This window comes from Dendrobates tinctorius, unplaced genomic scaffold (genome assembly GCF_039654945.1).
Source record: "Dendrobates tinctorius isolate UK_male_01 unplaced genomic scaffold, ASM3965494v1 ptg000371l, whole genome shotgun sequence".
NCBI lineage: Eukaryota > Metazoa > Chordata > Amphibia > Anura > Dendrobatidae > Dendrobates > Dendrobates tinctorius.
In genome coordinates this window covers 876097-899650 of record NW_027362037.1, presented here as the reverse complement: position 1 = coordinate 899650, position 23554 = coordinate 876097, and the positions used below count along the sequence as shown (strand labels likewise).

General features: G+C 43.3%; 1 protein-coding gene across 1 annotated transcript in view; it reads right to left on the bottom strand.

The window, feature by feature from the left end:
- Positions 1-18228, bottom strand: part of LOC141075780 (olfactory receptor 5B12-like) — a gene marked incomplete at its 3' end in the record, with an annotated part of 39694 nt that extends 21466 nt beyond the window's left edge. Inside the window, exons 1-3 of the mRNA XM_073562926.1 lie at positions 18213-18228; positions 15241-16159; positions 10444-10495 (exon numbers count right to left, since the gene is read on the bottom strand). Of these exons, the coding sequence (XP_073419027.1) occupies positions 10444-10495; positions 15241-16159; positions 18213-18228 (987 nt within the window). The remainder of the gene's footprint in view (positions 1-10443; positions 10496-15240; positions 16160-18212) is intronic.
- Positions 18229-23554: the final 5326 nt, after the last annotated feature.

The following is a 23554-nucleotide window of genomic DNA, read 5'->3' as shown; positions in this document are numbered from 1 at the left end:
GGCAACACAAACTTTCAAATCCCTCTAAAGGTTTTCTATGGGGTTGAGATCTGGAGACTGGCTAGGCCACTCCAAGACCTTCATATGCTTCTTACAAAGCCACTCCTAAATTGCCAAAAAAGAGGTGACATCAAAGTGGCAGAACTAGCTCTATTATTTAAAGCAAATTCGGCCAAGGGCAAAAATGAAACCCAATCATCCTGATCAGCAGAAATAAAACATCTCAAATATGACTCCAAGGTCTGGTTTGTTCTCTCTGTCTGCCCATTGGTCTGAGGGTGAAAAGCAGAGGAGAAGGACAACTGAATTCCCAGCTTGGAACAGAAAGTTCTCCAAAATCTAGACACAAACTGGACTCCTCTGTCAGATACAATGTTCTCAGGAATCCCGTGCAAGCGAACCACCTGTTGTAAAAACAGGGGCACCAATTCAGAGGAAGACGGCAACTTAGGGAGTGATACAAGATGAACCATCTTAGAGAACCTATCACAAATCATCCAAATAACAGTCATCCTTTGAGAGACAGGCATATCAGAGATGAAATCCATTGAAATATGGGTCCATGGCCTCTTGGGGACAGGCAAAGGCATCAACAACCCACTAGAGCGAGAACACGATTTAGACCGGGAGCACGTCCCACAGGACTGCACAAAATTCCTGACATCACGAGACAAGGAGGGCCACCAAAAAGACCGACTCACCAGATCTCTAGTACCAAAAATACCTGGATGACCAGCCAAAGCAGAGCAATGAACTTCAGACATCACTCTCTTCTTCCACTGGTCAGGAACATACAACTTTCCACTGGGACAACGCTCAGGTTTGTCCTCCTGGAACTCTTCCAGAGCACGTCTCAAATCGGGCGAGATGGCAGAAAGAACTACCCCTTCGCCTAAGATGGTAGCAGGCTTGGTCACCACAGGAGAATCAGCAAAGAAGCTCCTAGAGAGGGCGTCTGCCTTGACATTCTTAGTTCCAGGAAGAAAAGAAACCACAAAATCAAAACGTGTAAAAAACAAGGCCCACCTAGCCTGTCTAGGGTTCAAGCGCTTAGCCGACTCTAGGTAAATCAAATTCTTGTGGTCAGTGAGGACCACGACTTGATGCTTAGCTCCCTCCAACCAATGTCTCCACTCCTCAAATGCCCATTTCATGGCTAACAGTTCCCGATTCCCCACATCATAGTTACGTTCAGATGGAGAGAACTTTCGGGAAAAGAAAGCACAGGGATTCAATTTAGATGATACAGGATCCTTTTGGGACAAAACAGCTCCTGCACCAATCTCAGAAGCATCCACCTCTACCTGGAACGGAAGTGAGACATCAGGTTGCCGCAAAACCGGGGCGGAGGTGAATCTTCGCTTCAGCTCCTGAAAGGAAGAAACAGCCTCCGGAGACCAATTTAACACATCAGCACCCTTCTTAGTCAAATCAGTCAATGGCTTGGCAATACTAGAAAATTTTGCTATAAATTTCCGATAAAAATTAGCAAAACCCAAAAACTTCTGGAGGGCCTTCAAAGAAGTGGGCTGAACCCAATCGTAAATGGCCTGTACCTTGGCCGGGTCCATTTCAATAGTTGACGGGGACAAAATAAATCCCAAAAAAGAAATCCTCTGTACTCCAAAAAGGCATTTAGATCCATTGACATACAGGGAATTCTCCCTCAAGATCCGGAACACAGTCCGAATATGTTCCACATGAGAATCCCAATCCTTGGAGAAGATCAAAATATCATCCAGATAGATAATCAAAAATTTATTGACAAAATCTCCGAAAATATCGTTCATGAAGCACTGGAAGACAGAAGGGGCATTAGTGAGCCCAAAAGGCATCACCAGGTACTCAAAATGTCCCTCCGGAGTATTAAACGCCGTCTTCCATTCATCCCCCTGCTTAATGCGAATAAGATTATACGCCCCCCTGAGGTCAAGCTTGGTAAACCAGCAAGCACCTTTAACTCTGGAGAATAGATCAGAAATCAGGGGTAACGGATACTGATATTTAACAGTAATTTTGTTGAGAGCACGATAATCAATACAAGGTCTTAATGATCCATCCTTTTTGGCTACAAAAAAAAACCCGGCACCTAAGGGTGACGAGGATGGTCTAATATGACCCTTCTCCAACGCCTCCTTAATATAGGATCGCATAGCCTCGTGCTCGGGTACAGATAAATTGAAGAGCCGACCCTTGGGAAGTTTACACCCCGGGCTCAGTTCAATTGCACAGTCATAACTCCTATGAGGAGGCAGAGACGCAGACTCATTCTCACTAAATACATCATAAAAGTCCGCCAAATAATCAGGAACATCATGCGACTGAGGAGAGGTGAAAACACCGGAGCCTCACTAAAGGCACACCGACAACCCCAACTCACCACAGACACAGATTTCCAATCCAAAACTGGATTATGAATTTGTAACCAGGGAAACCCCAGAACAATAGTATCATGCAGATTATGTAACACCAAAAACCTGCAATTTTCTTGATGGCCTGGGGCGACCCGCATTACCACCTGGGTCCAAAACTGAGGTTTATTTTTAGCCAAAGGAGTAGCATCAATCCCCCTCAAAGGGATAGGCGTCTGCAGAGGTGTCATCGGAAATCCACAACGTTTAGCAAAATCCAAGTCCATTAGGTTTAGAGCTGTTCCCGAATCCACAAAAGCCTTGGCGGAAAATGTGGACAGGGAGCAGATCAGAGTAATAGCCAGAAGAAACTTAGGTTGAACACCACCAACAGAAAACGTGTGTGCAAAGCGTTTCTCGCATTTAGGACAGACAGAAATAATATGTGAGGCATCTCCACAGAAAAAACACAACTTATTACGCCTTCTGAACTCCTGACGCTGCTCTCTGGAAAAAACTCTATCACATTGCATAGGTTCAGACATCTGTTCAACAGGTGGCAACACCTCTCGTGCAGCTCTGCGTTCGCGCAAACGCCGATCAACCTGAATGGCTAAAGACATAGAATCGTCAAGACCAGAGGGAACAGGAAATCCCACCATAGTATCTTTTACAGCTTCTGACAACCCCTTCCGAAAGAGAGCAGCCAAGGCATTATCATTCCAGGTAGTAAGTACTGCCCACTTTCGGAATTTTTGACAGTACAATTCTGCAGAATCACGACCCTGGTTCAATGCCAGCAGGGTCTTTTCAGCCTGATCAATGGCATTAGGTTTGTCATACAACAACCCCAAGGCCTGAAAAAATGCGTTCACATTAGTCAGAATAGGATCATCTGGTTTCAAAGAAAACGCCCAATCCTGGGGATCGCCACGCAGCAAAGAGATGACAATTTTAACCTGCTGCGTGGAGCTCCCTGACGAGTTAGGCTTCAAGGCAAAAAATAATTTACAATTATTTTTGAAATTCAAAAATTTAGACCGATCCCCAAAAAATACATCAGGTGTAGGAATCTTTGGTTCAGCAGCATGTGAATGAACAAGGTAGGCGGAAATTCCCCGCACTTCCGCAGCGAGCTGCTCCACACGATCAGACAATTGCGTTATCTCCATTGAGAGAAAAAAAAAAAATTTCCCCTACGGCCTCAGAGATATAGAGGAAAAAATATACACACACCTTTTTTTTTTTTTTTCTTTCCTGCTATTGAGTACCCTAAGATCTGCGGTATGGCGGGTGATTCTGTTATGAATGAGTCACCGTAGGAGGCAAAAAATAGAAATGCTATCTAAGTCCAGAAAACCAGAGAAGTTGGCAGCTATCGGATTGCAGACCCCTGAACCTATCAACACAACTAGCAGTAGCCGTGGGGGGCTCCTACGATGCCCTCAATCACAGCCGGAGGACTACATAGCCTAAAGACAGAAAGAGAAATCTAAACTGCCCCAGAGCAGACCCCAAAGCAAAAGGCAGCCCCCCACATATAATGACGGTGAAGCAAGAAGAAAGAACAAAACACAGACAGAAAGATAGACTGAGCAAAGATGGGGCCCAAGCTAGCTTTGATAGGAAAGGACAGGAAAGCTGCTGTCTGCAATCCGTGAAAAAACCCTATGAAAATAAGAGCCAACAAACTGACAGTAAAAAAGGCCCTGAAGACGCTAGGCTTCAAAAAAGGCTATGTCAGTACTCAGGAATATTCTGAAGACAGAGCAACAGGCAAAAGGAGATTCAGCTTACCCCAGCAGGGAATGGCAGAATCCCAAAAAGCAAGGAAAACAAAACACAATACAAAAAGGCAAAGCAGAAATCTTAGCTTTAGATGAGCAGGAATCAGACTGGTTTCCTAGAAGTCCACAGAGAAATCACCCGCAGGCCAGAAGGGCGTCGGCAGCCTTATATCCAGTCACTAACTCCACTCAGCCAGTCATCATCATCAGCCCCAGGTGTTTGACAATCAGGCTCACTACCTTTCTTCACAAGAAGAGGGAGTTCCTCGGGCCTCAGTAGTGAAGGGGAAAATGAACTCACAACAGTCTTCTTTATTGGTCATCCTCCCAACGACCACAGCGGCAAGACATCCTCCATACACACAGGCCCGGGTACCTTTCACCTTCCTTCTTTTTCCTTGTAGTGACGTACCTCGTGGTTCTATCGTTGTGGCTGCCCTAGGCCTACCACCACAGCGCATCGCCTGTCCGAGTCCATCTGTCTGGTACCCCCAGGCTTCCTCTGTCCTTCGACTATCCTGTCAGGGCCACCACCTTGACCGTGTCTTGTTCCAGTCCCCTCTGAAGCTCTTCCTCTTTCCGTCTTTCCTCCTTTAGTCTCTTCCTCTGCTCAGCTGCTCCCCCTGGACTGGAACCCTTCTGAAACTCTCTTTCCCTATTTATTCCCCTCCATGGGAATTCCCCTCTCGAGTTCCCGCATCTCCGCCCACCATGACTATGCGGTTTCGTAGCCTTTAAGCTGTTGTTAAGCCCTTTCCTTACTGCTCTCTACCCCCATCTTGTGGCCAAAACTTAGTACTGCATGTCTCCTCTTCCTGCTGTTCTTTGTCTCCCCCCTAGTGGCCAAAGCCCAGTACTTCACCTTCTTCCTGTTTTTCTAGCTGTCTCCCCACTTGTACACACCAGTTCACATGAAGTATATTTACGGCACATCTCACATTCACTGTCCTGCTTCAGACAGGTCCACAGGTCAGTCCACTTCCCTACAAGTGGAGGACAGAAGAGCCTCTTAAAGAAGAAGTTACAGGTCTGTGAGAGGCAGAAGCATTGCATGTTTTTTAGGTGACCAAATACTTATTTTCCACCATATATTGCAAAATAAATCATCCCAAATCAGACAAGGTGATTTTCTGGATTTGTTTCCTCATTCTGACTCTCATAGTTGTGGTCTACCTATGATGTCAATTACAGGCCTCTCTCATCTTTTTAAGTTGTAGAACTTGTACAATTGGTGGCTGATTAAATACTTTTTTCCGCCACTGTAAACCGCAGAAACAGCAATGACCAACCAACATGTGCCTGGTCTATTCACTGCCACTGAGCTGGAAGGTGACCCAGTGGGATTCCTGTGGAAGGAAGGGGTTCGTTACGAGGTCATAATCTGAAGCTACACATCAGTGGCTTCAACGCTCCATAGTCGGCTGTAAAGATAAACAGCGGCAGAAGTCCTCATCCATGCAGAGCTGCCATGTGTTTTGTAGGAACTACATATTATGTCTATACTATACATGTAAAAATATCAGCAACCGTTCTTGATGATATTGTCCCACCCTCCGTATGACCAGCTCTACCCTATCCTAGTGTATCCACACCCATCCCCTGTAGACTGTGAGCCCTCGCGGGCAGGGTCCTCTCTACTTCTGTACTTGTGTGTGCCTTGTATTGCTCATGTTTATTGTACTTGTCTATGTATGCCCCTTTTTTCACATGTAAAGCGCCATGGAATAAATGGCGCTATAAAAATTAATAATAATAATAATAATAATAATAATAATACAGCCGATGAGTGTAAAAGCTTGTAACCAATTACCTATAGTCTTGGCTACTTTCCACTTCCTATCAAAGGCTCTCTCTTTTCATCTCCCTTTGTCAACTGTGTCGTGTTCAACCATTTTGTTTTTGTGTATTCTTGGATGTGGGCCCCTAGAGGGCTCATGACATAGAAATAAGCATCCTTATAAAGGTTAGCGGGTACAGTTATTGCTGCTGAGGAGTGTAGTGAAGGAAAGTCAAGTTTCTTAATCAGTGAATTAATTGCCACTAATAGCTCCTTGCTGTATTATCCCCCTAATCTCGCCCCCCAAATGCCTCCATATGTCAACTCACTTGTCGTGGTTGGTACAGTAGGTAAAGCTGTGATTGGTTGAGAATTAGGGACCGAGTTTTCTGACTAATTCACAGGTGATTTTCTTATTTGTGAAGGTGAATCATGTTTCTGTGGTCGTCATGTCGCACGCCTATGATGGTGTATGAACTGCATGAGGTGCAGGAAACCTTGTCAGCTGAGTTCAACATCGACCTCCAACTTGAGCATCATGGCCTTTTAGAAGACTGGGACAACCAGGACACCCTGGATAGATGGCAGAACAAGGAACGGTTCTGTTGGGCAGACCTATAGTGTCACGTCGGCGGCAGTACCCGCCGCCATGCCATCAGCGGGGGGGACTGCCGCTGTCCCCACTCACCAACCCACGCCATACCACGCTGCGCTCTCTCCCCACGCGCCTGATGCCCGGAGGATTTGGCCGGTCTCCTCCTTGCTCTCCTCCTTCTGGCTAGCAGTGGTCCCGCACCTGCCCCTTAGGCAGCGGGCGCACGTTCTGCAGGTTCATTAACCCTGCAGCGTCTGCCCAGAAGCCCCTGCCTTCCAATCAGCTGCTGACACAAGGTATATCAGGCAGCTTCTCCATGTTGGAGATGCATGCCTGATTACTGTGTGCATTCCGTGCATGACTCTTGGCCATGTTTATAGGGGTTTGCCCTGTATCCTTGTACCTCCCGTTCCGTGCTGTACCTCCTGTCCCGTCCTGTACCTCTTGACCCGTCCTGTACCTCCTGACGCCTTCCGTACACCTAGTTCTGTCCGTAGCATTCCCTAAGTCCTCTGAGCCGTTCCTCTTGGTTCCAGCTGTCGCGGTATCTGACTCCCTCAAGTCTGCCCCTAACGATCCCTGTATAGGGGACGGCTCCACCCGGTCCGCTCGTTCTTAGGAGCTTCAGTGCCGTGACACACAGGGTCCAAGGCTGTCCGTGATCCCAGGAGCTTCTGGAATAATGCTCCTGACGACATCCATGAGAAGTGCAGCATGACCAGGGCAGGTTCATGGCAGTCGGTTGAGGTATAGAGAAGGCAGGTTAGTCACATGGGCAGGCACTGTGGCCATGTCAGCAGGCAGGACCGAGTGTTGCACAAGAGCTGTACATTGGACAGCAAGCTCCCCTATGGCAAGGAAGGGTGGGGTGATGATTACCTTCAGCACTTTCACCATTTGTGATTCTTGATTCTTGACCATCTGCAGCTACCTGTCTACCCATGGATGACTTGGCAGCAGACATACAATTTACTGTATGTGCAGGGGGAGATTGTGTATTGTGAAAAAGCCAAGAAGATGGTGCTGGCGAGGTGCCTAGAAAAGGGAGAGATGCTAATCTTCCACCTCCCATAGTCAGAGGCTCTGTGCATGCATGGTAGTGTTGTGGTCTGCAATGTGGACACCGGCTGTGGTACACTCACGCTGGCCAGACTGATAGAAGCTGGCCGAACGCCACCTCAATGAGCCGGGACTTAGTCTCTGAGGTGCGCATGCAATGGAGTGGAAGTCCCTGTGTTCTTGCACTCCACAGCCTGCTGAGTTGGTACAGGAGAGGGGTTCGTAGATGCATCAATTAATAAGCCATGCAACCATTGGATTCCCTCTCTTCTGACCCTCTTTCTAAGTTGTTCCACCAGGGGATCAGCCATACTTGCTGGTACCTGTGGATTGTTTCTTGTTCCAATGGGTGCAGAAAGAAAGAGGGTAAACCCACAAAGGAGCGGGCTTATAAGGAGACCAACCCCTCCTATCTATTACACCATACAAAGTGGCTAATCACTGAAGTCCTACTGATACAGGCTCTTTTAACCCTTTAAGCACCTGATTACCCCACAGTAATAATGGCACCACCTATGCTGTATAGTCATAGTAATTTTCTTTGGTCAGGTCACCAGTCTCTTCAAATGGTGTCATGGGGTGACACATGTCATGACATCCTGCGAGGCTTAGTATTTATGCCTCATGCAACGTCAGGATTTTGTGGTGCTTGGCAGGCCCTGCAGTCCCCAAAGATACAAAGGATGGGACTAGAGTAGGGCTGCATGGAGGAACAGGTGAGGGTCAAGAGAGTATACATAGATTTTTTTTTACATTTGTTTAATATGCTCTGGGGAAAGTCGGCGACTTTGTATGATTCAAAAAGTGCCAGAAGAGGTTAATAATAAATATATTATACTCACCTGCTCCCTTATTGGTTTCATAATAAGACACATTTGATTCGCATTGAATAAATTTGATGCAAATTAAATTGCTTGGTCATCTTCAAGCAAATTTGCCAAATTAGAATTTCCCCAGCTGCTGGTCGAGCGGAGAACTAGATATTACCTGTTATGGGCCCTAAATTGCAAAATACAGCTAGGCCACTCATTTTATCAACAACCCGACTAATATTGACCTGGAATGATGCCATGCACAGATGATGTAGGTGGGAGAAAGGGCCAATTCTGGCTCACCGGCCCACCAGAGAATTTACCGGCTCTCCGGTGGGTCAGTCAGAGCCTGTACTCTGTTATGTTCTGCTTGCTGGATGTACGTTTTCTGTACGGGGTAATTTTAACTTAATGTTTATTGGAGTCAAATATTAGTGTGAGATCTAGAAAGTTAATGTATTTCTGATTACGTTGCCCCATGGATTTGAGATGAATTGAATTGTCATTAATGTAATTTATAAAGCTATCTGCTTCAGCTGGAGAACCTCCATAAACCAACAGTAGGTCATCTAGAAAACGGGGGGAAAATGGGTTGGTGTCATGGTACGGGTGTAATTCTTCCCATCTAGACATGACAATGTTTGCTGGAGACATATTTACTTTACATCAGCGCAATTTGGGAACCAAAATTTTTTTTGCTAGGAAGTTATAAAGGTTAAAAGTTGACCAGCGATTTCTCATTTTTACAACACTAAAATACACAGCATGCTCATTATTTTGCGGAATCGCGGCGATTCCGCCCACATAGGAATGCATTGTTCTGCTTACTTTACGCATGTGGCTGTGCCCACCATGCGAAAAGTAAACAGAACATTTGCGGTGATACCCACGGTCTGGAGGAGAGGAGACTGTCCTACGGGCTCTGGGTACCATATCCCTGTAAAAAATAGAAATAAAATAAAAAAAATCGTCATATATTCACCTTCCGATGTCCCGCGCAGCGTCGCCAGTCTTCAGCGATACACGCGGCAGCTCCCGTTCCCAGTGATGCATTGCGATGACCATTGCTGACGTCGCGTCTCGCGATACTGTAGCGGTATGGCGAGACCGCGATGTCATCACGGTTATCGCAATGCATCACTGGGAACGGGAGCTGCCGCGTGTATCGCTGAAGACTGGCGACGCTGCGTGGGACATCGAAAGGTGAATATATCCCGATTTTATTTTTTTTTAATTATTATTTTTAACAGTAGATCTTTTTACTACTGATGCCGCATAGGCATCCTCAATAGTGAAAAGTTGGTCACACTCGTCAAACACTGTGCTTGACGAGTGTGACCAACCTGTCAATCAGTTCTCCAAGCGATGCTACAGATCGCTTGGGCAACGCTAGCATTCTGCAAGCTTATTACGCTTGCAAATTGCTAGTTTTTCCGTGGGAAAATTGCGGGAATTTAAAATGTGATTTTCCCGCGGAATGGAATCCGGATTTCTCGTGGTAATTTCCGCGGGAGTTCCGCTATGTGTGAACTTAGCCTTAAAGTCCCAAAATTAAAGATCTGCTTTGAATAGTTATTCTCAGCATTGCATCTGTCCTAGGATGCTCCTGCTGATCAGTGATGGTCTGACTTCTGGGACCCTAACCAATCTCAAGAACAGGGCTCTGAAATTTCCCATTGGAATTGTACTGGTTCATGCGTGCCATGGCTCCATTCATTGTCTATGAGACTGCCGGAAACACCTGTTTTTCCATTAAGCTTTGCCACTATTCCATTCTGATGGGGCTCTTCAAGACTTGCTTTTGGGATTAGTGTATGATTGAGCCATTGGATTCTTATGAAAAATCTGTCAGCTATCCTATGGATTAATGGATAAGTGATACTCTTCAATGTTTGGAGTCTCCCATGCAGAGAATATGTCTCTAACTGAACCATGGACAGTGACATTTCTTCTGTCCATTATGCCTTCACAGATTACGATATGGGCTGCATCCTCCACAGAGCTGCTGTTACCAGGTTGGCGGCAATTGATGTAAATAGTGAACAGTGCCATATAGCATTACTCTGTTCCTGGCATAGTGGCCATTCTTTGATACTGCATCAAGGCTCCATTCACTGCTTACATCCGGCCACAGCTGGAGCGGACAATAGGTTGGGTGTTGGACTCTCGCCAATCTGATATTGATGATCTATTTTGGGGATATATCATCAATATCTTAAGTCTGGAAAAACTCTTTAACTTAACCACATTTAAGAAGCTCTAGTGTATTCTGTCCACTACATCAAATGACAGAAGTGCACTGAACCTCCTAGTCCTTTCATCGAACTGATAAATCCCAAAGATTAATCCATAGACTGTAGCCTGTCATGATCCAGGTTGGATCATGACAGATTTTTTCCTTTAAGCTGTTTGCTTAAAGTTAGTTTTGCCCCCGGTGGCCATTAGTGTCAGTACACTGTGGTTGTTTTAGTTCTAGTTTTGCCCCCAGTGGCCGTTAGGGTCATTGCACTCTGGTTACTTTAGTTTAGTTGCCCCCGGTGGCCGCTAGTGTTATTGCACATGATTATGAAGCAGGTGTGATTCCATGGCTCCTACCTATAAAGGAGTTGCAGGTGGTCTCACTCAGGGTTGGTGTTTATTGCTAATTTCCAACCAAGTCTGGTGAAGGAAGGAACTACAGAGAAAAGTTCCTGGCAGCTCAGGGGAGCTCTGGTGTAATAACTTCAGACGGAAGCTGAATTCAGGTGTCGAGCTTCAGGGGTGAAGCTGAACTTTGGTGTTGAACTCTGTTGCTCTGAGCAATAGCAACAGAGCAAAGCTAAGTGGTGTTTTTCCCTGTTTGTGACTTTCCTTGTGTGTGTATTAGTGTAGTGGTGGGATGAGTTTCTGCACCGTCCAATTCACTAGAAAGGGATAGGTGCAGGGCGAGCTAGGGATTTGAGGTATCCAGCTCGTCGACAGGTGCGGAACCTGCCTAGGGATTGTCAGGAGTGTAGGGACACTGACTTAGGGGAGTGCAGAAGGTCTCCACATCCCCGTTCCCTATTGCAAGGCCCTCCATTGTAATGGTTTCCTCGGTGTTTCCCTTAACTCTGTTTAAATTCGCCCTGCTGGAGGTGGTGTATCCAGGTTCACGGGTGTTATAGAAATTTGCCCTGCTGGAGGCGTTGTATCCAGTCACACATGACATTACATTGCCATTGTACAAAACCCATTTGGTCACTTCATACTAATGATGTGATAATGTATTTTAAATTCTTTGGCACATGATTTGAATGTCCCCCTGTTGGGATGATCTCTTAAGGTGAGATCTTAGTGATTGCCTGCCCCTGACCTAATAAATATGAGCCAAGTGCACGCATAGAAGAAAAACATTGGATGCAGGGTCAGATGTGCGCACCTCTCTTGGCAAAAGCTGGCACAGAACTGAACTTTATTAGTATAAAAAAAAGATCATGTGGCAGACAGGAAGAGGATGTTGCACAGCTTCAGCCATTGTGTCAGTCTGTGTTAGGTCCTTGCTAGGTCTATTCCATATATGGTCATCAGAGTATCCACCTCACATTCCAAGGATTCCAGGGTGTAGTTCCAGGATATAGACGCCATCTTGCCACACCACATTTGAACTAGCTTATGTACGGTTAATAATTGATTTCATTAGCCATTCTCTCCTTCACACCCCCAACTTGGAGATTGGGCAGTACTCCTACACATGCTCTCCATCTCCACCCCTGACAAGTTTCTAATGCCTTTGAGCATTTTTTTTTTAACTCCATGTAAGTTGATATTTAATTTGTGGCTCAGCATCTTGCTGATCTTCTTGTTCATAAACATTTAGTCTTATCACAGTTCCTCAATGTAAGTATTATTACCAGGTAACTTTTGTGGTTTTGAGTTAAGTTCTTCAGATTTCATTTGTGTTCATTTCTTTATGTCATTCATGACTTTTATACACTACTCTGTATTACCAAGGTTTTGTCCCTCGGACAATTTTGAGTGTTCCTGATAGATTTTTTCATGCTGATTTCAGAAATGACTTCAGACTTTTCCTATCACGTAAGATTTTTGAGAAATGATACAAAACATTACAATATTCTGTTATAATTCTACAAACTCATATTTGAACTTTATCTGAAACAGTATATTCTGAATGTTCCACTGAAATAACACTGAAATAACATAAATTGCTGATCTACACATATGCATGCACTTATTATGCGAATTATGCGCAGGCGCAGTGAATCATTTGGCTGACCGTGTACGGAGCATACCACATCTCCTGAGCAGGGGAGGAATCAAAAGACAATACTGACATACTTGGAGCATGGCTGAATGGATCATGACCTTCAATGCCGTTTGCTGTACCAATGATATGGAGAGAGAAGAGAGATCATGTAAAAGATTGCTACTTTTGACTTACAAATTTAACAGGAATCAGATATTCACCAAAAAATAAGAAATCAATAGAATATCCTAATCTTCCTTCAGTCTTCGTGTTCCAAAGCCGTCCAAAGTATGGACAATGGAGGACAATGAAGACGAACTAACAATGTCAGTGGTAAATGAAACTGCTGCAGATCCAGACTTTGAGCCTTCTACATATAATTCACATCGGTTCAGTCAAGCTGATCTGAGTGACTTGGTCAGAGATTTGAAATTGTCATAGAGGCAGGCAGAACTATTGGGATCAAGGCTATAAGAACGGAATCTCATTACCAGGAACAAGAGTTTCTGTTTTTCGCAGTCATCAAGAAGACCTTAATCAATTTTTCAACCATGTTGACAGTTTATCCTTTGCAACAATGTCTTGGGGTTGTTTGGTGCTCTTGGATGTGAATATGACCAGAAGGAATGGCGACTGTTCATTGACTCGTCAGTTTTAAGTCTGAAGGCTGTTTTACTGCATAACGGAAATATCTATCCTTCTATACCTATTGGACATGCCATACACATGAAAGAAACGTATGAGAATATGGAGTTATTGTTGACCCACATTAATTATAGAAATTATAACTGGAACATATGGGGTGAGCTAAAAGTTGTTGCACTTCTTCTTGGACTGCAGCTTGGATATACCAAGTATTGTTGTTTTATTTGTGAGTGGGACAGTCGTGCATGAGAAATGCACTATTTCAGGAAGGACTGGCCACTCCGCGAAAACCTGGTTGCTGGACAGAAGAATGTTAAACATAATCCTCTTGTTGATTCAGCAAAGATATTTCTCCCTCCTTTGCATATTAAACTTGGGCTAAAAAATAATTTTTCTAAAGCAATGAACAAAGAATCGGAAGCCTTTTGTTACTTGATCCAGAAATTTCCAAGAATAAGTGATGCAAAGATTAAAGAAGGTATTTCTGTTGGCCCACAGATCAGAGATATAAAGAATGACAGTAGCTTTGCTGGTCTTTTGCAAGGTGCTGAACATGCGGTGGAGAGCTTTAAAGATGTGACCTTTAACTTCCCTGGCAACAGCAGGGGACGAACTTTGAGCAACTCGTGGACAACATGCCCACCTCAAAGCCGTGACATGTCAGCTGTTTTTAGCAGCTGAAATGTACCCGCAATAGGCGGACATTTAAATGCACTTCCGGATGCTGGTCCGGAAGCGAGGGTCATCGCTGCATTGCCATAACAACCAGAGGTCTCCTCGAGACCTCTATGGTTGTTGATGGCAGATTGCTATGAGTACCACCCTGTGGTTGGCTATCATAACAAACCTGTAATTCTGCTGCATAGAGGTGATCTGAGCATTGAAGCATGCCAAAAGTTAAAAAAAAAATGTAAAAATATAAAAAAATAAAGAAAACATAAAAGTTCAAATCACCCCTCTTTCGCCCCAATCAAAATAAAACAAGAAAAAAAAATCAATCCTACACATATTTGGTATCGCCGCGTTCAGAATCGCCAGATCTATCACTAAAAAAAAGAATTAACATGGTCGCTAAACGGCGTAGCAATAAAAAAATCAAAACGCCAGAATTACGTTTTTTGGTCGTGGCGAAAATGCAGTAATGAGCGATCAAAAGAACGTATCTGGACAAAAGTGGTATCATTAAAAATGTCAGCTCGGCATGCAAAAAATAAGCCTGCACCCAACCCGAGATCACGGAAAATGGAGGCGCTACAGTCTCGGAAAATTGCGCAATTTTTTTTTTCAGCAAACTTTGGAATTTGTTTTAACCACTTAGATAAAATAGATCTTAGACATGTTTGGTGTCTATGAACTCTTAATGACCTGGAGCATCATAAAGGCAGGTCAGTTTTAGCATTTAGTGCACTTTTTTTGCAATTTTACCGTACTTGGAAATATTTTACCATTTTAGAGTACACGACATGGTGAAACCAATGGTGTCGTTCAAAAGTACAACTCGTCCCGCCAAAAATAAGCCCTCACACGGCCATATTGACGGAAAAATAACAAAGTTATGGCTCTGTAAAGAAGGGGAGCGAAAAACGAAAAATCAAAAAAAGCTCCGGTCATAAGGGGTTAAAAACCTTACATGATACAGACTTTTAAAGCACATGTTCATGTTCAGCATATCAAAATCTATAAAATACAATCAAATTTTCTCAGGGGACAAGAACATCCCTGAAATTTGTTGTGCAGTGCTACCTCACAAGGCCACCACAAGGAATGTTCTGTCACCTTTCTAATATCATACCGTCAATAGTAGGATCCTAAATTTTGGAGTGGGCTCCAAGACCTGACGTCAAATTAACCAGGTCTTAGTGTGAAACTATCCTCGACTATTTTCAAGTAGGATATGAAGATAACATATTTTTATTGCTTTTATTGCATTTTTATGGTTTACACCAAGGCCGGTAGGACAGAAGTTAATGACGTGTACAGAGTATTAACTGCTTTTGAACTGATGCTACGATGGACCTTTTCACATCCTGGTTTCTCAGACTATATATAATGGGGTTCAGCATTGGTGTCACTGTTGTGTAAAAGACAGAAGCCACCTTGTCTTGAATGGAAAAAACATGGGAAGGAGGATGCAGGTAGGTGAAAAATATGGTTCCGTAGAAAATAGAGATGCAGATTAGATGTGATGAGCAGGTGCTGAAGGCTTTTTTCCTGCTCTCTGCTGATTGCATGCATGAAATTGAGAAGGTAATTAGGAGGTATGACAATAGAATAGTCACCAGTGGACCCATGCCCATAGCACTGACAATGTAGATAGTGACCATCTCACATGTTGAGGTATCTGAACAGGACAGTCTGAGGACAAGAGGAGCATCACAGTAGAAGTGATCGATGAGGTTGGACCCACAGAATCGAAGAGTGAAAGCACAGCCTGTCTGTACAGAAGACTGTAAGAAGCCAATGGAGAAGGAAAGAAGAACAAGGCTTAAGCATTTCTTCTTAGTCATTATGGAAACATAATGAAGAGGATGGCAGATGGCAACATAGCGGTCATAGGACATTGTTGAGAGAAGAAGAGAATCTATGGAGGCCAGAGCAGCATAGAAGAAGAACTGGAGAGCACAACCTGCAAAGGAGATGGTCTTCTTCAAGGACATAAGGTCCGAAAGCATCTTAGGTGTTATGGTAGATGAATAGAAGATGTCCACCAGAGAGAGATAAGTCAGGAAGTAATACATTGGCTTCTGGAGATTAGAGGATCTATGAACAATAGCCACCAGGCCAAGGTTCGCAATTATGGTGACAAGATAGATTCCAATAAATAATGCGAAGAGGAAGTGTTGTAGAATCTTGTGATCAGTCAGTCCAGAAAATATAAACACGGCCACTTGTGTGTTATTGGAGATGTCTGTGGTGACATAAACAAAAAGATATACAAAATATAACTAAAGGCCAGAAATAAAACAAAGCCTATAAATTGTAAAAAAAATCCTCATGTCTAAAAAGTCTTTGTTTAGAATCACGATCACAGAACTTCTCTTGGGTTAATTCTCAGACAAGGATCTATGAGAATCTTTTAGGCTGATGACCCCTAATATTGTTTTATTTCAAACTCCTTGAATTTTGACTTTTTGATGCCTCTTTGAGATGACCACCAAAGTTTAATTAAACAACGGTTCTCTTGAGTGGGGATCCTCTCAAAGAAGATGACCAATATGGGAAGTATATGATGAAATGGCAATCTTCACCATGCACTGGTTTTTCGAGAAGTTCTACTGTAGTTCTGAAACAATCTGTAAAGAGCAAAGTGCCATCGTCGGTGTCACAGGTTAAATATTTCTATAGTTAGGGAGGCCCACGAGGGGATTCTTTGGTGGACTAATTTTCTGAAAAAATAAAGGGGCACTACTAAAATAAAACCCATGAATTCCTATGGAAGACATCCTCAGCGTAAGCTTTCTTTGAAGCAGGTTACTTGCAGCTACACTTTTTTGTAGTGTAATTCCACCAGTACCCTGTCAAATGTTACTGATGATGTCACATTTAGATGTTCTACATTGTACATGTGGGTGCAAAAACATGTTTCCTTTGTTGGGTATGAATACTGGACACTTCGTATTTTTTGGTCCGTCCATAATTTGGTTCCATAGTAAGCTTTGTGTTATACTATCTCATGTGTATTCATTTCTTGAGTTTTATGTCAACTATTCTAAGAGGGTTTAAGGACTTGGATGTCCTAAAGTCGTGACTGTTACATCCCTACCTGCTCCAGCGATGTCTGCTTCTGCTGATAGCCGCCGACATATTCACTTTGTGGGTGGCACTGTTGATGGAGGGGACATCATTGCCAATATTACTGGATGTAACAGGCACTATTTAGTCAGGGATACTGGTGGGACATATGATGCCATCCAGCCAGACAGCATGCAGTTTTTCAGCTGGTGTAATCAGCTCCATGCTGTGGCCAATGGGGCAATTCCCCACCCATGATATACCTGCAGTCTGGTGCAATTCATTGGTTGTAGTCATCCTTTCTGGACCCGGCTAGTGACCCTGATTACGTCTGTCTCTGGAATCCCTCCATAATCTGACCTTAGATTGACTGATGTTGCATTTAACTGTTCTTCTCTTACCACTCTTACTATATTATGCCCCTCCTGTTACCAACCAGGCTAGTTTGACTAGCCGAGCCTCTGACTCCATCTTCTGGCCAGCAGCTACTCCATGAACGCAACCTTTGGAGCCCCATTGCAAGTCCAGTTTACTGTATGGATGAAAACCAGGTTTCCTCTAGGATCTGCCAGATAGAATGGCTATTGCAGCTACAGTAGGTTTCTGGGTGTAAGCACAGCTCAGGTTCTTTTGAACTGATGGCCTCAGACAGACTTAACATTTACTTGAAGCTCCTGAGGTTCAATGCAACATCAGCGACAGAAGCTTCAAACGTCCAGGTGTCATATATAACAATATTTTATATCTGATAAAGGTGACATTGGGACACTTAAGGGCCTAAGGCTTGGGTGTTAATGCTATTTCTGGTCCATCCATAACTGCACAAGTTGGGACATTTCAGATCAGATACAATAAAACTCTACATTTCTACCCTTACCTTTATTATTATGTGCATTATTCATGTCTTTTTTTAATACTCATGCTCCGATCTCCTGCATTTACAACTTATCCCCTGAACTGGGGAATATGAACACAAAATATGGTGGTTCTCATCACGTTCACTGTAGGGTCCAATGTTCAAGCCAAATTTCACAAATTCTTCTTTAAATGTCTATAAGCAGATAACATTAGTATAAATAAGCTGTGATATATGAAAAGATCAATATCTATTATAGCATACGCCTCCAGCCCAGAGATGACAATCCCGAGCTCTTTATATTCATCATCCCAATGACCCCAGAGAATCGTTCTGTGCAGAGATTCAGTACTGATTATCGAGGCTCAGACACGCACCGCGTGCTTCATGTCTACAGGGACTCTATCACATCTGATTAATTTATCACACCTGCCACACAAAATGTCTCTCATTGCAGCTTTGTGTGAAATGTGTATTAGTGTAAAGAATAATTCCATTTTGAACCATAACATCCAGTTTTTGACCCCTACTAACTTCTACTTACTGCAGATAATAAAAACTGATAACTGATAAACAAGTTGTCTGACCAATAAAATGTATCCGTCAAGAGGCCTGGAGGAGCTCCAAACACTGAAAGAAATTATACAGGGTGGGCCATTTATATGGATACACCTGGCTGGGCCATATATAATGTTGGAATTCAAAATGGCCGACTTCAAAATGGCCACCATGGTCACCACCCATGTTGAAAAGTTTTCCCCCTCCAATATACTAATGTGCCTCAAACAGAAGTTGATATCACCAACCATTCCCATTTTATTTTGGTGTATCCATATAAATAACCCACCCAGGTGTATCCATACAAATGCCCCACCCTGTACTAATCCTGGGCCATTGCCCGCAGGTCCCATTCTGGTCGGTACCCACTGGTGTTTTCTGTGTCACACTGGACATGGCAGGAAATGCCCTTTCAGCCAATCAGTGGATGAGGTGGGTATTTCTCACCATTTTTGGTAGGACAAGAAGAAGACCAGGAAACAGAAAGCAGTGTTGGACGCATTTCAGCCGAGGATTGGATACCTGGGCATTTTCGAACATTTCCATTGTAATGATGACACTAACTAGCAAGGACCGAGTCAGGCATAAACCAGAGGGATGATCCAATGCAGAATACAATGGTAACAGATGGCCAATAAATCCTAATCATTCTTCTCAAGTGGTCTTAACTCTTGAGAAAATCTGTCATAAGGACAAAATAGATATATAATTCCATAATATCAGGATTTACAGCAGTTAACAAGAAAAACAGAAGGTAGATGACGATCCCCTGCCACCGGTGGGCTTTCCTGCTCTCCCTCTACTTTCTAGGGGATGACATTTTGTCAGTATTTTGCTGGATCCACTGGTACTGCCCTTAGTGTGTATGCACTGGCTCCAGATAAGTGATTGACATTGACAATTGGTGCCTCCCTTTATTGTTCAGAGAAGTGTGTGCACAGTAAAGCAGAAGCAGGACAACGTCGCTGTTAGTAATCTTAAGTAACACATCTGCAACTGCCTTCATCACCTTTCCTAACTACATAGCTTTCAAGAAACATTTTATGGAGCTACTTACTCACCATAACACAAATGTCTTCTCACTGTCCTCCTGAATAACATCTACGTATTTCCCCAACATTGGTAATGGAGGGTGGAGGACTTGTTCCTGCAGCAAAGGAGTTTAAAAATTGACAATCCATCTTCTATTGATTTTCCTGAGATCCTCCCGTACTCTGAAGAATATTCAGGATTGAGAGTCCTCAGTGGTTGATCCCTTTTAATAGCTAACTGAAAAGATGGTGACACATTGCAGCTTTCGAGACTACTCAGGTCTCTTCAGCAGGCATTAACTAATACAACATCTGAAGAATCACATATTTATACACAACAGAGCACAGAAAAAATGCAAGAGATGAGACAAGTGACGCGAAGCAGAATTGTCAATATGGGAGAGGGATAAGAATAAATATTGGAGCAGTTTATAGATAAGGAGTGTGAAAGTTTTATTGCCCTCTGATTGCCGGTCTGGTTCTGTGTTGTGATGACCCAAGAAGGTCTGAAGTGCAAATTCGTTAATTGATGTAAAAACACATCCCTGGTCATAGCATGATGGACATTAATTTACTTGTATTAAAAGGTAGGTTCAAGTCTCAGAGAGAGAGAAGAGTCTTGGAGTACAAATTTATGAAAACTTTCGACACATTCAGTGCAGGAATGAATGTGTCGCATGGATTTATGTGTTTTTACATCAATTAAGGAATTTTCTCTTTACACCTTCTGGGGTCATCACAGAACCAGACCGGCAATCAGAGGGCAATAAAACTTTCAGGCTCCTTATCTATGGACTGCTCCAATATTTATGTTTATCCCTCTCCCTCAATGATAGTTCCGCTTCACATCACTTGTCTTATATATTGCATTATTTCTGTGCTGTGTTGTGTATAAATATGTGATTCTACAGATTTTGTATTAGTCAATGCCTGATGAAGAGACCTGAGGAGTCTCGAAAGCTGCAATGTGTTACCATCTTTTCAGTTAGCCATTAAAAGGTATCAACTACTGAGGACTCTCAATTCTCAATATTCTTCTATCTACTGGCTAACACGGTACAAAGATATACATCTTTCCTGTATCCCATACTCTGATCACCGATGTCTAAATCAAAAGTGAGAAAGGGACAGGTAGATATGTATGTGCAAATGTGTTTACCAATTCCTGGCCATTTATGTGGCCAGCACAAAATAATTACCACCATCGGTCTGTTGGTAGTTACAGTATATTGGTTAGGCCAGAGATCTACTGGCCAATATGGAACCCCATCTGTATGTGACATATGAGCAGGACAATAAGCAATTTTTCCAAAGTGTCAATTAAATAGTCAAGTGATTTTTTTTTAATCATTGGACAGGTCTTATGCTCTTACCATAAATGGCTTTTTTCTATACTTTTGTAATGCAGGTAGAGCGGCATGGTGGCTCAGTGGATAGCACTGCAGCGCTGGGGTCCTGGGTTCGAATCCCACCAAGGACAACATCTGCCAGGAGTTTGTATGTTCTCCCTGTGTTTGAGTGGGTTTCCTCACACATTTTAAAAGACATACTAATAGGGAATATAGATTATGAGTCCTATCAGGGGACAGCGATGCTAATGTGTGCAAGCTGTAAAGCGCTGCGGAATATGTTAGCGCTATATAAAAATAAAGATTATTATTAATGCAGGATTCCACACCGAAAAGTGTTGTTCGTCCCATTTGCTTCGCCATGTGACACCATGGTGATCCCCTGATTATTTCTTCAGTTTATGTGCCCAATGGGGGGCATTACTAAAGAATGTGAAGCAACAAATGTGCATGCTCAGAGCCACAACAATGGGACACTTTTTATGTGGCACCAGCAATGATGCAGGGTGCTATTGACACAAATCTGGCTCCAACACCAGGAGACTATTCATCTCCTCCACAATCTACTAAATGGACAACTTCCCGATTCTAATACCAAAAAGGCTTAACATTAGTTCTACTCCCCCATCTCTTTCTATAAGGGTATGTTCCCACGGTCAGTAAACGCTGCGGGTTGGACGCTGAATACATCCGCAGCCGACAGGTGTTACAGCAGAGTGGATGGAATTTCATGAAATCCCAGGTCCACTATGTGAGCTCCGGCACCCGCGGCTTCCCTGTGGAGACGGACCTGCGACGCGTCTTTCCAGACTGCAGCATGTCTACTTATCTTGCGGAGACGTGAGTCTCTGCAAGATAAATGTCACCCGTACAATGCATTGGACGCGTAGATGAGAGAGAGAGAGGAGAGAGAGAATATTTTTTTTTTTTGTCCAGCACCCAGACAGAATTTCGGGTTAAATCAGTGTCTGGAGGATCCGCCGGCCAAAAAAACGTTGCAAGCTCCGTTTGGAAGTCTTTGAGGATGTTCACGGACAGCAACATTATGGCGGATCCGCACAAAAACGGATGCAACGGACGGCAATCCGTCAAGATCCGCCAATAATGAAAGTCAATAGGGAAAAAAACGGATCCGCAAAAAAAAATTGCGGATCCGTTTTTTTCAAAACCTGGCGGATTCTGACTAATTGTAAAAAACGGAAGTGTGAAAGAGGCCTTAACTGAAGCATTACCATGAAGTTTTATAGCTTATGAGCCTGAGCGAAAAAAGCAGCACAGAGAAATACTTTCTCCTCTGCATCAAGTTGAGATTTAATTGCAAGATGTCTTCTTGCCAACTACAACTGGAAAACATCATCAGTGACAACAGCAAGAGAGTGGGAGAATGCACATAATTGTATTAAAAATCATAGAATCCTAGAATGTTAGAGTTGGAAGGGACCTCTAGGGTCCTTGTGTCCAACCCCCTCCTCAATGCAGGATTCACTAAACCATCTCAGACAGATGTCTGTCCAGCCTCTGAAAACTTCCATTGAGGGAGAACTCACCACCTCTCGTGGCAGCCTGTTGCACTCATTGATCACCCTCACTGTCAAAATTTTTTTTTTCTAATATCTAATGTGTATCTTCTCCTATTCAGTTTCATTTCATTGCTTCTCGTGTTTCCACATGCAAATGAGAATAAAGATGATCCCTTCAGATATTTGTAGACAGCTATAACCATTCCTTGTAGGACATACTTTGCAGTCCGCTCACCATCCTGTTCTCTGGACTTGCTCCTGTTTTTCAATGTCTTTTTTTACAATATGATGCCGAGAACTGTACACAGTATCCGGATGAGGCCTTACCAAGGAGGAGTAGAGGGGGATTATGACTTCTCATAATCTAGACTCTATGCTTCTCTTATACATCCCAGAATTGCGTTTCCCTTTGTTTCTGCTGCATCACACTGTTGACTCATGTGAGGTCTGTGATCTATTAGTGTACCCAAGTCTTTTTCACACGTGCTGTTGCTTAGTTCTATTCCTCCCATTCTGTAGGTGTAATTTTAGTTTTTCTTGCTCAGATGTAGAATCTTGCATTTCTCCCTGTTAAATGCCATTATATTAGTCACTGCCCATTGTTCAAGCTTATCAAGATCCTTCTCAATCCTTGCTCTGTCTTCTCTAGTGTTAGCTATCCCTCCTAGCTTTGCATCTTCTGTAAATTTGATCAGTTTACCTTCAGTTCCTCTATCTAGATCACTTATAGAAATGATGAACAACACTGGGGTCAGGGCAGAGCCTTGTGGAACCTCACTTGAAACACTCTTCCAAATGGATGTGCAACCATTTATCACCTCTCTTTGAGTGCAATCGATGAGCCAGTTATGAATCCACCTAACCGTAGCCTTGTCAATCCCATACTTGGTCATGTTTTCAATAAGGATTGTATGAGATACTTTATCAAATGCTTTGAAAAATTGCCAGGTTATAATGAAGGCGGGAAAGCCATCCAGGCAGTATTCACACCAGCTTTCAGAATTACAGTGGCATGTAAAAGCTTTGGCACCCCTGATCAAAATTACTGTTATTGTGAACAGTTAAGCAAGTTGAAGATTAAATGATCTATAAAAGGGCTAAAGTTAAAGATGACACATTTCCTTTGTATTTTAGGCAAAAAAGTATAGATTTTCAGCTTTTAAATTTTTAAAATTACAAAAAGGAAAAGGGGCCGATGCAAAAGTTTATGCACCCTTGGAGATTTGTGTGCTCAGATATCTTTGACCATGGTTTCAG